The following is a 13,878-nucleotide window of genomic DNA, read 5'->3' as shown; positions in this document are numbered from 1 at the left end:
AGTAACGTTAAAGCGGCTGGAGCAGTAGCGCAGTGGGGAGGGCGTTTGCCTTGCACCCGGCTGAACCGGGTTCGATTCCACAGGGTCCCCTGAGCCTGGGATAATTCCAGGAGGAACCCCTGTGCATCGCCGGCTGTGACCCAAAAAGAAAAAGAAATGATAACAATAATTTTAAAAAGTTAAAAAAATAATCCATTAACCTTAATTTTTTTCTTTTTTTGGACTTTGGGCAACATCTGGCTGGGCACAGCGGTTCAGTGCCTGGCTGAACTCCTGGTTCAGTGCTCAAGGAACATTTCTAGTGGGGTGCCAGGAACGGTATGATGGAACCTGAGTAGGCCACATGCAAGGCACAGGACTTACCCACTGTATTCTCTCTCTAACTCTAATCTTAATTTTTTAATAACTCAAAGTGATGGTGTGCTAAAACATAATTGATAATGCACTCCCTGAAGAAGAAAAATAGCTAAACCTATGATTTATAGCACTTCCAATTTCCATGGTGAAAATTTTCAGTCTACCAAGTGTCAGGATTAAATTAGGAGTTAGAAAGTAGGCACACAAAGATCTCCTTGAGTTGGAAAAGGTTGTTTGGCATGATGTTAAAAGATTCTCCTGTTGGGGGCTGGAGCGATAGCACAGCAGGTAGGGTGTTTGCCTTTTACGCGGCCGACCCGGGTTCGATTCCCAGCATCCCATATGGTCCCCCAAGCACCACCGGGAGTAACTCCTGAATGCAGAGCCAGGAGTAACCCCTGTGCATCGCCAGGTGTGACCCAAAAGGCAAATATATATATGTGTGTGTATAGAGAATTAGATTTAAAAAATAAAGGGGCACCTGCCTTGTGGTGCAGGGTTGGCACCCAGGGCCTCATGAATGCAGACCCGCACTTCCCGCTGAGCCCCCAACACCCTGATCATTTTGCTTCTACCAGGGATTCCTTTGTTTTCAAGACCCTTCATTGAGTCAGTCCCACCCGTCCCTTCCACGTTGCTGGTGTTACGACAGAGAGCTGAAGTGCTTGTCAGAATTGTGGGTGCTCACCCCAAGGTGTGGTGCTGGACCCACGTGTGGACCAGGGTGGCAGACAGCAGAACTGGCAGGACCATGCTCAGTTCCTGTGAAGCCAGACCATCCTGTCTGCCAGGCCGACACTCGCTCAGTCCTGGGTCCTGACTCTCTGCCTGTAATTGCCGGGAATGTTCAGACACTCCCTGTGTTCTGCCCTTCATGCATGTTCTGGGATACTCTCCACTGGGCTCAGTTCCCGAATGTTCTCTTGTGCCTCTCTGCAGGGCGAGGCTGGCTCTGCCATGCTCTGTGGGACAGATGTCCATGTCCGGGGAGGTAGCCGGGTACACTCGGTTGAGCTGTCCCCGCTGGGCCTTTTGCTCCAAGTGGTTTTCCTTTGGGATTTTATCTATAGGAGGATATGGGGTCTTTCTGCCTCCCGAGACATCTCCCTGCCTGCTCATGACGATCCGAGGTCTTTAGAAGCCGTCAGGTAGTGGAGCCATGAAACGGGTGCTTGGGGCCGAGGTGAGGAGCCATGTCTCTCCTCCAGCCCTGCCAGGAGACACGCGTAGGAGTGGCCCCTGTGCCCTCCTGTTCCTCTGTGCAACACGGGCCCAAGGATGAGGGCAAGGGGAGGTGAGGCTGGACTCCCTCTTGCAGGGGCAAAGGCTCAGACTCCCTCAGCAGCAGGCCTGAGGGACACACTTGCACCATCCCTGCAGGAAGCTGCCCACGGAGGCCTGGACGCTCAGTGTTGGCTGCAGGGAAAGCAGAGTAACTGAGCTAGGCACCTCCCAGGGGTCCTAACCCCCACACACACTGTAACTGGGCTCTGCCTCTCACGGCTGCGCCCCTGCAGCTCACCTCCTTTCAGGGAGTCTGCCTCACTGCTTCAGTCCTCAGACCCTCAATAGACTGATTCCTGGTTGCCGGGTCTCTGTTCTTCTGCCATCAACCAGCGCTTGAATGGCCCTGCATCACACTTTCAGATTTGCAGTCTGTGAGCTTCCGGTAGGGACTGAGAAGGTTCCCACTCTGCTCCTATCCTGGTGCGCGGTCTCTCCGCCAGTCCCCGGTGGCTTGGGAAGGACCAGGACAGGAGGGGATCCCACAGGCCTGGTCACCAAGTCTGCAATACACTCTGACCGTTTGCAGGCCCATGACGCTCAAACAGGTTATGCTCCGAGGAGCCCACTTGTTGACTAACTGATGAGGCCCCACAACGCCAAGGGCTAGGGAAAACTGACCTGGTTGGCTCAAGAGAGAAACAAATTAGCATACAGAATGTGTATCCTCACTTGACAGAAAAACAGGACACCAGCCGCTGGTGGATCAATAAAGAGTGTAGCCAACCATTTATTATTTTTAGTTCCTGCGTCAGCCAATTGATTGAATATTTATCTGTTTGACTACTTTATTACCTGTTTACTTTATTTTTGGTTTCTGTATTAATCAAAGGATTGTTTAGCTACCTCCTCTTTTAGCTTCTGTAAACTTGCTCGCTTAGTGAAATTCCAGGAAGTGGTTTGCCCTTTTAAAAAAAACTTGCTGTTTACTCGGTGGGCTGCCTCTCTCAACCAGGCTGGATTTCTGATAAAGACTCCTTAATTTGAGACTAAACGCTGACTCTGGATTTTTTTTTCTTTTTGGGTCACACCCGGTGGTGCACAGGGGTTACTCCTGGCTCATGCACTCAGGAATTACTCCTGGCAGTGCTCAGGGGACCATATGGGATGCTGGGAATAGAACCCGGGTCAGCCGCATGCAAGGCAAGCGTCCAACCTACTGTGCTGTCACTCCAGCCCCTCTGTGGAATATTTTGTGTTGGATATTAACCCTAAGTGTTTCAGGCTTCATCAGTGAATTGCCCCTTCCCTCCCCCCAGAGAAGCTTACAGTGCTCTTATGAGCACTCCTAATGCCCCAAGTTTATCTCTAACCTTTGTGCTTTACCTCTCATCGTTAACTATTAAATTCCCCAAGTCAGTCTTGGTTACTTATGAAGTCAAACCTCCTGGTGACTCTGGACACGTATCTGTAGTGAATTACTTGCTTCTCTCTCTCTCCTATAACCTTTTCATATTTTACTATAGAGTAATGTTCTTTGCTTAAACACAGAAAGACATTAATGTTATGCTCCTAGTATTTGGGAGTTAATTGATTCTGTAATATATTTACTCCTGGGCATCTGTCACAATTTCTTGACTCAGGCTTCGGTTGCCAAAGTTCCTAACTCCCCAAAAAGCGGGGTCCCACCAAGGAACCTCTAGATGAACCTGGGGCAATCAGCAAAGCTATCCCAGCATCGAAATGGGACAATCTGGAAAGCATAAAGCGTGGTCTTGATGCAAGCCATTATGACTTAAGAGATGGGACCCCCTGGAGTAGGAAAAGTTAACCAGCCTGAGGACCTACCTAGTTGGGATCTACATTAAAAGCCTAGCTTGCGGGGCTAGAGCGATAGCACAGCGGGTAGGGCGTTTGCCTTGCACACGGCCGACCTGGGTTGGATCCCCGGCATCCCATATGGTCCCCCAAGCACCGCCAGGAGTAATTTCTGAGTGAAGAGCTAGGAATAACCCCCGAGCATCACTGAGTGTGATCCAAAAAGCAAAAAAAAAAAAAAAATTAAAAGCCTAGCTTGCCCTTGGAGCCCAGAAAAATAAGCTTTGGAATCTATATCTCTTACTGTGCTTATCCAAATAACTGAAAGTATTAATAAGAAGTTAGCCTAATTGTTCAATATGTATTATCAGCAAGGGAAAGAGAAAAACAATATAGTTGCCCCAGGGAGACAGCATCTCTTTGAGTTAATCTCCCCAAGAGAATTGCCTCCTCTGAAAGGCTTTACTTCTACAAACGATCAATCACACCTGACCTGTGCAGTCCTGTACTTTGAACCCCATCAGATCGTCTAGCTAGGCTATTCAGCTCTGGAATTAAATAGGTTATTTTGACCATATCTGTGAGTCCCCCATCTTTTTGTTCTTCTGCTGGGGAGTCCTAGGGAGGAGGTTCTTGGGCACCAAATGTGCCACACCCTTGAACTCACAGCTGGCGTCCCTGAGCTAACAATTTTGGGGGTGCCTGCCCGGCCTATAACAAGGGCCACTTGACTGAGTGCCTGATGCTGTGACCCACGGGGCCACTCGTGGCAGACCTCACCTGGAAGCAGATCTGGGAGCAAATTAAAGAGGTGCGATTAAAGAAGGACAAAGTAGCGTCACCAGAATGTCAGGGTCCTAGAACCAGGAAGCTCTGTGACGCTGGAGGGCGCTTAGTCTCAGATCCAGGGTGGTATTCATATGCTTATTTTTTATTTTATTTGGTTTTTTTTTTTTTAGAAGAAAGGTTGGGCACACCCAGCTGTACTGAGGGTTTACTCTAGCTCTGAGCAGTGCCAGGGACTAAATCTAGGTTGGACACATGAGAGATAAGTGCCTTACCCCCGTACTACCTCTCGGCGGCCCTCATTTGCCCCTCCTGTCCAGGAACTAACCCCAGCTGCAGCCTGCTCTCGGTCCTGTACTGGACTTTTCCACTGCTCCACAGCTCCCCAGCCTGCATTCTGCTGCCCTCAGAGGAGGAGGAGTGTCTGTCAGCTTTAAATCTGCCTGAATGACCAGCTACATCTTTCCGTGGGCTCAGCAGTACTTGTGTGCCTCTACTGGAGAAGTGTTTATTGGCTCTTTGCCCACTTCTAAATTGGTTTGTCTTTGAGCTGGAGCAATAGCACAGCGGGTAAGGCGTTTGCCTTCCACGCGGCTGACCTGGGTTCAATTCCCAGCATCCCATATGGTCCCCTGAACACCGCCAGGAGTAGTTCCTGAGTGCAGAGCCAGGAATAATCCCTGTGTGTCGCTGGGTGCAACGCAAAAAAATAAATAAATAAATTGGTTTGTCTTCTCATTACTGAGCTTAGTTTTCTTTTTTATTCAAAACATACGGCCCTTGTCAGATATATGAATTGCAAGACACTTCCTCATCCTGAGTTCTTTCTTTCACTTCATTCATCAGGTGCTCTTTGAAATACATGCTAATTTTGGTGAAGTTTGCTGAGAGGTCGGTTGTGCCTTTTGTCCCTGACTTAGTCTGTGGGGCTTCCCAGAACCCAGTCTGAGGTCTCAGCAGACCTACAGCCGAGCTGGGACAACTCTACCCTGGGTCCTCCTGCCAACAAAGCATCTCACCTGACCCTGAAGCTCCTTCAGCAAAAGCTTGTGCGAATGTATATTTGCATGAAAACCTCTGTTCCACCTGCAGGCTAGAAATGAAGCTCTGTTATTATTATTTTTGGAAAATATTATTTTTTGGAAAATATCGTTTTGCTTTTCACTTGTAGGCGTTATTGATTTTTTTGGTTTGTTTTTTGGGTTTTTTGTTTTTTTGGGGGGGTTTTGGGGTCACACCCAGCTATGCACAGGGATTACTCCTGGCTCATGCACTCAGGAATTACTCCTGACAATGCTCAAAGGACAGTGCTCGAGGGAACCATATGGGATGCTGGGAACTGAACCAAGGTCGGCAGCGTGCAAGGCAAACGCCCTACCCCTACCCGCAGTGCTATTGCTCCAGTCCCCTAGGCAGTATTCTTACCCCACACCCCTTGCATTGGTAGAACCTGGGCAAGAAAAACAAACCTATCTCAACATTCAAAGAGACAAACAAAATTAAAGGGCCAGAGATAGTGCTGGAAGTATGCATACGTGCCTCTGAGCCCGTCAACCCCCACGCCCACCAGTTCCCCTCAAGACCTATCAGGAAAGCCCTGGACACCATGGGAGACCTGTCTGAGTGCTCAGGCTGAGGTTGGTGTGCCGTTCAGCCCCTGGGTGCCATGGGCCACCAAGGCCACCACAGTGGCGCTCCCAAGCCTCCAGGGAGGGCAACACCCTGCCATGCTGGGGCCGGGCTGTGGCACGTGGGGTCGGACACTGGTGGGGCATGTGCTTTTTTTTTTTTGCTTTTTGGGTTATGGGCTAGAGCGATAGCACAGGGGTAGGGCGTTTGCCTTGCATGCAGCCAACATGGCCAACCTGAGTTCGATTCCTCTGCCCCTCTCGGAGAGCCAGGCAAGCTACCGAGAGTATCTCGCCCGCACGGCAGAGCCTGGCAAGCTCCCCGTGACGGATTTGATATGCCAAACACAGTAACAACAAAGTCTCCAATGGAGACGTTACTGGGCCCGCTGGAGAAAATCCACGAACAACGGGAGGGCCTTTACCTTTTAGGGTCACACCTGGCGATGCACAGGGGTACTCCTGGCTCTGCACTCAGGGGTTACTACTGGCAGTGCTCAGGGGACCATATGTGATGCTTAGAATCCAACGCCCTACCCACTGTGCTATCTCTCAGGCCCAGGGCACGTGCTCTGGCTCCCTGGTCCCTCAAAGCTTCTTGGGGGTGGAGGCGGCCACGGTGCTCAGGGACCACTCCTGCAGAGGCTTGGGGCGCACACGGGGCGCGGGGATCGAACCCAAACTGCGCTCTGGCCTGTCGGATCTGCCAAGGCCGCGTGGGCAGGGGCGGCGTCCCCGGCAGACCCAGACTGAGATCCCGCATTTCGGCACGAGTGGTCGGGTAGCCCCAGGCCCTCCGCGGGCGATCGGGCAGCGGCCTCCCCTCCAGCTGGCGGAGCCCGCGCACGCTCCGCGCCCGCGCCCGCAGCCCACCCGCCAGCCCAGGCGCCCGCTCACGTGGGCCCCCCACCCCCGCCGCCGCCGCCGCCGCCGCGCACCTTCGCCCCGCCCGCCCGCACCACGTGCCCCGCCCGCGCGTCACGTGCCCCTCCGGCCCCGCCCGCCGGCTTCCGCATCACGCGGGGTCCCGCCCCTTCCGGCCCCGCCCCTTCCGCCCGCCCGGGTCTCGCGGGGCGCGCGTCTCGCGAGAGCGGCGCGGCCGCTGAGTGGCGCGGCGCGGGGCGGCTCCGCGGGGCGGGCCGGGGCGGGGCGAGTCGGTCCAGCCATGGCCGCGCTGCGCGTCCTTCTGCCCCGCGTCCGCGCGCCCCTGCGCCCCCCGCCCGCCCGCCCGCGGCGCGCCTTCGCCTCGGGTGAGCGCCCGGGGGTCGCGCCGCCCGCTCAGCCCGGAGGCCGCGCGCGCTGGACGGGCCCGGGGCCGGCGGGGGGCGGGCGGGGGGGAGTCCGCGGGGCGGGGTGAGGAGTCCCCGCTGGGCTAGGTGTAGGTGGGGGTCCCCGCGGGGAAGGTGTGGGTGGGGGGTCCCCACCGGGGTAGGTGTAGATGGGGGTCTTCACGGGGCAGGTGTGGGTGGGGGGTCCCTGCGAGGCAGGTGAGGGGGCTCCCCGCGGGGCAGGTGTGGGTGGGGGGGTCCCCACCGGGGTAGGTGTAGATGGGGGTCTCCACGGGGCAGGTGTGGGTGGGGGGGTGTCCCCACAGGGGCAGGTGTGGGTGGGGGTCCCCACCGGGGTAGGTGTAGTGGGGGTCCCCTCGAGGCAGGTGTGGGTGGGGGGTCCCCACCGGGGTAGGTGTAGATGGGGGTCTCCACGGGGCAGGTGTGGGTGGGGGGGTCCCCTCGAGGCAGGTGGGGGTGGGGGGTCCGCACTGGGACAGGTGCCGGGGTCCCCTCTGGGGCAGGATGGCGGGAGCCCCTGCGAGATGCCTGCGCCAAGGAGACCCTCTTGCTTGTCCCCAAGGCGCGGGCTTCGAGTACATCGTCGTGGAGAAGAAGGGGAAGGTGGGCAGCGTGGGGCTGATTCGCCTGAACCGGCCCAAGGCACTCAACGCGCTCTGCGGGGGGCTGGTCACCGAGCTCAACCAGGCGCTGGAGGCCTTCGAGCAGGACCCGGCCGTGGGTGCCATCGTGCTCACTGGCGGGGACAAAGCCTTTGCAGGTGCCGGGGCAGGGATCGTCGGGTGTGGGAGGCCCCGCGACTGCACCCAGCCCTGCTGTGTCCCGGGGGTCAACGGGCTCCGTGCCAGGCTCGCCGTCCCATAGTCGAGCCCCAAGCCCCAGAGTACCATCAGGGGCCGGGTTCCGTTGCTGTGTCTTCTGCATGGACACAGCAGGCCCCAGGGTGGGCAGACTCACTCAGCAGCTCCTGGTGCTGCACCCGGTGGGCACTGAACACCTGTAGGTTTCAGGGTGCCACGGGAGCGGGGCCTCTCCTGTTGAGCCTCATTTCCGCCCCCAGCTGGAGCTGACATCAAGGAAATGCAGAACCAAACGTTCCAGAACTGCTATTCCAGCCAGTTCCTGAGCCACTGGGACCAGGTGGCCCGTGTCAGGAAGCCGGTCATCGCCGCTGTCAACGGCTACGCTGTGAGTCTACATGCAGCCCTGCTCACTCACAAAACGACCTGAGGGCCAGCGAGGCTTTCCTGCTGAAACCTCAGCAGGTGTTTCAGCTTCTGCCTCAAACCATACGTCCCCTGTTGGCTCCTGTGAGTGGTGTAGTTCCCAGGTCCCACCAGCCTGTCACTCCCCTAGAAGGTTCTCACTCCACACATGCACGGTTTTTGTGGCTTTTCCGTGTCCTGCACCCTCGACCCTTTCTCATTGCCCTGAGGCTGTATTCTCTGGAGGAGGCACCGAGGGGTTTCCTGCTGGCTGGTCTTTGCTCGTGGAGCGTAGGGAGCAGGTCAGTATCTGGCTCTTTAATAAAGCACTCCCCAGGGGCCGGAGCTATAGGACAGCAGGTCAGCGTTTGCCTTGCTTGGGCTCCATCTCCAGCATCCCATATGGTCCCCCGAGCACCGCCGAGATTTATTCCTGAGTGCAGAGCCAGGAATGAGACGTCATAATAAGACATCTTATTATGACGTCTCATTCCTACTTTGGACAAACTGGTAGGCTACCGAATGTAGCCTGCCCACACGGCAGAGTCTGGCAAACTCCCCGTGGCGTACCCAATATGCCAAATACCAGTAACAATGATGGGTCTCATTCTCCTAAAGAGCCTTGAATATAACCTCAGGGCCAGGATGAAGGAGACATTACTGGGGCCTGCTCAAGGCAATCGACGAATAACAGGATGATCTGTGATCTGCAGAGCCAGGAGTAATCCCTGAGCATCGCCAGGTGTGACCCAAAAGCCTAAATAAAATAAAGCAACGCTGCCCGTGATCACCAGCACAGTGTAGCATTCTGTGACCATGCCCACGGGCACACCTATTCTCTGTGGTGCTTTTGAGCTCCACAGCAGAGTGGAGAGGCCAAGGCAAAGGCCACCAAAACTGCTGAGGTAAATGTGTGCTTGTCTGCCCATATCACCACATGTGGGGAACCTTTCTTTTGGTATTTTTGGGGCCACACCCAGCCTAAAAGGTTGATCCTCATTCAGTAATTATCCAGGTGGTGCCGAGGGGCCAAGTGGGATGCCAGGGATCGAACCTGAGTCAGCCTCACGCAGGGCCAGCGCCCTCCCAGCCCACTGAAATTAAGGACAGTCATACTCTGATCTGCTGTACTCGGGCGGCACACGCTGGGTAGAAAGCCCCTCCGGTTTCTCGCGTGACGTTCCAGGGCTTCCCCATGACCCCTTCCTTTGTCCTGCAGCTTGGTGGGGGCTGTGAACTTGCCATGATGTGCGACATCATCTATGCTGGAGAGAAAGCCCAGTTTGCACAGCCGGAGATCTTGCTAGGAACCATTCCAGGTAAAGCATCGTGTTGTCTCCACTCGGCAGGTGACATGCACATCTGCCCACTTCTCAGGGGACTGACCGGACATTCCCTGCTGAGGACAACCCCCCAGGACAAAAGGACTTGATCTTTCTGACCGGACAGTCCTGTCCCAAACGGATGGAACAGTGGACTGTGGCTAGTGCCGTTGTTCCCTTGGTGCCCATGTGGGCACGGCAGTGCTGGGGTAGCCCTGTGGCCCAGAGTGGGACCAGCTTGTTGGCTCCCTCGTAGGTCAGCAGCTCAGGAAAGAAGCTGGTGACTCACTAGTGAGTGGGACAGTGTTGGTATCTGCACAGCACTGCGTCAGCACTGCTCACTCACCAAGGCTGGGCAGGGCGCACAGAGGGGCCATCTGACCACCCAGCCTTGTCCTAGAGCCCAGATGCCCCTAAACTGTATCAGCTGCAGAGCAGGACCCAGTGTGAGCAGGGAGTGGCTTGGGAGAGAGTATTCTGGAACAGGCTTTGCTGTGCCCTGGGGTGGTGTTGGAGTCGGCCACTGTGGCATGGGTGACTGGTGTTGCTGAGTTGGGGGATCCGTGCCAAGGCAGGGCACCACAATCCACGGGGCGGGGCAGAGTGACCCAGGAGGGGCCTGTCCCCAGAGTCGGAGGCCAGTATGCTGTAGATTCAGGACTGACTTGCCCCAGAGACCACTCACACAGAGGCCCGCATGCCCAGTGAGCAGCACTGTTGTGAAGAGGGGTGAGTGTGGGAAAGAGGGGCCCCCACTCCACACCTCCTCTGGCCACTGGGCTCACTGTGGATGTGTGTTGGCCATGGAGCCAGCTGACCATCAGTTTTCTGCCCTGCAGGTGCAGGGGGCACTCAGAGACTGACCCGCGCCGTTGGGAAGTCACTGGCCATGGAGATGGTCCTCACTGGCGACCGGATCTCAGCCCAGGATGCCAAGCAAGCAGGTGCCAAGTGGACAGAGTGCCCAGCACAGCCTGGGGCTGGGAGTGGGACTGACTGCCTCTGTTCTATGGGAGAAGGGCAGCCGGATAGGCACACCCGTCAGGGACATTGAGCACATCCCAAACCCAGAGCTGAGCCCCACAGGTCCCCCAACACCGTCAGTGACTAGAGCAGCCCTGGACTCTGTATGTTCCCAGACCACGGGCTTGGGGACACGATGTCCTCCCCTCCCCCTCGAGCTCTGGGACACGATGTCCTCCCCTCCCCATCAGGGTCACAGTGCCCTCCCCTCCCCCTCGGGCTCAGGGACACGGTGCCCTCCCCTCCCCCTCCTGGGCTCAGGGACACGGTGCCCTCTCCTCCCCCTCACAGACTCTGTCTCATGTCCAGGTCTTGTGAGCAAGATCTTTCCTGTTGAGACACTAGTTGAAGAAGCCATCAAGTGTGCAGAGAAAATCGCCAGCAACTCGAAGATCATTACTGCAATGGCCAAAGAGTCCGTGAACGCAGGTGGGGCTGGGGGCACCTTGGAACTCCCCCCCACCCCACCCCACCCCGGGCTGCATCTAGTCCTGCTCACTGAGATGGGCTGGCGAATCTCTGTGCTGGGCTGTCTCCCCTTCCACACTCATGGTTCTGCTGAAACGTTGCGCCTCCCTTGACTCTCAGCAGACGAGCAGGGGCCAGGCGGAGAACCATGATCAGAGGGAAGAGGTCTAGAAGGGCTGTGAGTCCCTGGACCCAGCTGAGGAAGGGCCAGTGCCCTGAGGCGCCAGTCCTGGCCTTGGGCCTCCCAGAGGTCAGCTCACCAGTCAAAGGGCAAGGCAGCCGCCTGCTCACCTTGGGGGAGACGGCCTTTGAATTTGGACCCACCTGTGGCCCAAAACTTGAATTTTAGTGCAGCAGCTTATTCTTGGCCTCTTGCTTAGAATTGACCACCAGGGACCACGGCCCCTCGGAGTGGGGGCAGGGCTTTACCCTTGACAGGGCAGGGAGTGAGCCCGCCTCCAGGGCACGCAGCTGCTCCTGGGGGAGCTGAGAGCGCAGCCCTTGGGCAGGGTCCTGGGGCCCAGCCCGACCTGCCCTGCTTTGAGCCAGCTGCCCAGGGGCCCTCCTGCAAGACTTCACAGGCTGCTGGCTGCCTGCCCTGGACTTGGACGGGGCTTGCCAGTTCCCTTCATGCAGTTCTTTGTGCCAGAAGGTCACAGCTGGGCAGTGCCTTTGGGAAGGAAGGCCGCCACGCAGCACTCTGGACTGAGGGGCTGGCGACAGGCCATGGTGTAGGTTCCGTGGGTCTGCAGGAGCGTCCACCCCACGTCTGACGTTCGAGCCTGACCTCACTGCTGCTTTTCAGCTTTTGAGATGACGCTTACCGAAGGAAATAAGCTGGAGAAGAAGCTCTTCTACTCAACTTTCGCCACCGTGAGTGGGGCTTTCACCTGGGCTTTCCTTGGCCAGGGCTCCGTGAGCTGCTCCCGTACCCTGGCCGTCAGCCTCACTGGTCACAGGATTAGTTCCTGTCAGGCGGGCTGACTCGCACCTCACAGAAGGCCCCACAGTCTACTTTGCCCCCGTTCCTGGAGCCTCGTGGCTGCCTGGAATGTAGCCAGGTGCAACTGTGTGCTTTTTGCACAGTGAAGTAAGAGTCGCATGAGAATTACTCAGGATGCATGGCAGGAGGTGGAGGGCGTTCAGCAAAGTAAAAGCAGTGCCGTGCTGGGGCGCAGGCAACCCCAGAATGGGCATGTGCTCATGCATGCTTCTGTGCTGGGGGTCAGACCCAGAACCTCCTGCCAGGAGAGGGCACTGCCACCGGATCCCAACCCCTCCCCAGCTTTAGGTTCTTGGTTGCATTTAGGCTGGATGGGCCACACCGGGCAGTGTCCAGGGGCTGTTCCTGGCGCTGTGCTCAGGAGTAAGCCCTGGCGGTGGTTGCGGACCCCTGTGGTGTACTAGATTGGGTCTCGGCCCCCGTCCCCAAAAGATAAAGGGGGGGAGAGTTCAGATGTGCCCAGCAGTGCTGGCCTAACAAGATAGCTACGTGCTCAGTTAGGTGCTTGGTTAAGTGCTCAGTCAGTGCTCAGGCTTGGGTAGGTGCTCAGCCCTGGTATTTAGGTGCTTAGGCCCAGTAGAACTCGGGGCTCTGTGTTCTGGGATTGAATTGGATCTTGAGTGTGCGGGGCACAGGCTCTGCCCATGAGCTACTCTCTAGCCGGGCCCCTGTGAGAAGCACAAGGCTATGGTGTGGGTTCAGGTGCAGGGGCAGGAGGAGTCTGCGCAGCTGGGCTGCTCTGGGACATGTTACTGTAAGCTTGATTTGGTGAAGGACTCACCGGAGGCTGGGTGCTGAATGGTTGGTGCGAGGTGGGGTTCGGTGATGTAAAAATACTCACCCCAGGCCTTGCCAGGAGGTCAGGGAATCTGGGGCCTTCAGGGTTCCGGCCGGGCCTGATGCTGGTCCTCCCTCCCCGTCCCCGACCAGCTGTGACGGGAAGGCTCTGGGCAGCAGGGGGGACAGTGAGCAGGGTGGACCCAGGACCCCGGGTGCTGACTCGACTCTGCTCCTCTCCCTCTCGCACCAGGCTGACCGGAAAGAAGGGATGACAGCGTTTGTGGAGAAGAGGAAGGCCGACTTCAAAGACCAGTAGGAACTGGCTGCATCTGCCATACAGCCTCGACTTCAACAGGAAACTAGTCTGCCGGCCTCAGAAGCAAAGTCTGTCCCTCCGAAAGATGCTCCTTGGGGCCAGCATGTCCCTGTTGTTCCGCAGCCCAGACCTTGCGCAGTTCTGCTCACAGTGAGGGCTGCTGCCAATGAGTTGTGCTATGGGGAGGGTTTCACTTGGTGCTGGCGCAGGTGGTCTGTCTGCACCTCAGATGGTGACCTGGTGGGAACTGGTGGGCAGGTGACACAGAGGGAAGAGTGGCGGCATGTGGGCAGCTCCCTGCGCGCTGTTGACTAAAATGGGCCTGAAAATCACGCCGTGCCTTCTTTCACCATTACCGAATAAATCCTGTCCCACTTCCAGGCCTCCTAGAGCTTTGTGCCGCCCCCACGTGCCTACGTAAGGTACACAGGTTAGTGTCTCCTGGAGATGCTTCTCCTTACACCTGACAGGTACTGCCCACTACTGTGGCAGAAGTGAATGCAGCCGCTTCTGCTCAGTGTTTCATTTGGTTAAATACACATGACAAAAAGCTGCCATATATCTGTTGCTGTAGTGTGTCAAAATAAAGTTCACGGACACTGGGACAACTGTCCCAGAACCGTTCCCTTGGTCCAGGGTGCGCCCCACTAAACGGCGCA

The 13,878-nt window shown here is 56.6% G+C and overlaps 1 protein-coding gene across 1 annotated transcript; it reads left to right on the top strand.

The window, feature by feature from the left end:
- The first annotated feature begins 6,937 nt into the window (after positions 1–6,937).
- ECHS1 (enoyl-CoA hydratase, short chain 1) lies at positions 6,938–13,596 on the top strand. The gene is made up of 8 exons (XM_056106692.1): positions 6,938–7,063; positions 7,665–7,862; positions 8,163–8,290; positions 9,527–9,626; positions 10,469–10,573; positions 10,962–11,081; positions 11,926–11,993; positions 13,154–13,596. The coding sequence occupies exons 1-8, from the start codon at positions 6,979–6,981 to the stop codon at positions 13,217–13,219; spliced, it is 870 nt and encodes a 289-aa protein (XP_055962667.1). The 5' UTR covers positions 6,938–6,978; the 3' UTR covers positions 13,220–13,596.
- The last annotated feature ends 282 nt before the right edge of the window (positions 13,597–13,878 follow it).

The sequence above is a fragment of the Sorex fumeus genome, unplaced genomic scaffold, assembly GCF_029834395.1.
Source record: "Sorex fumeus unplaced genomic scaffold, SorFum_2.1 ptg000142l, whole genome shotgun sequence".
Lineage (NCBI taxonomy): Eukaryota > Metazoa > Chordata > Mammalia > Eulipotyphla > Soricidae > Sorex > Sorex fumeus.
Note: the sequence above shows the minus strand (reverse complement) of the source record. Positions and strands in the feature narration are given on the sequence as shown.

Bases quoted from the DNA above. Each gene is read 5' to 3' on its own strand.
- ECHS1 (XM_056106692.1), top strand. From the start codon at position 6,979: ATGGCCGCGCTGCGCGTCCTTCTGCCCCGCGTCCGCGCGCCCCTGCGC. The intron at 8,291-9,526 runs GTGAGTCTACAT...TTTGTCCTGCAG, and splicing joins CCGCTGTCAACGGCTACGCT to CTTGGTGGGGGCTGTGAACT. The intron at 9,627-10,468 runs GTAAAGCATCGT...TCTGCCCTGCAG, and splicing joins CTTGCTAGGAACCATTCCAG to GTGCAGGGGGCACTCAGAGA.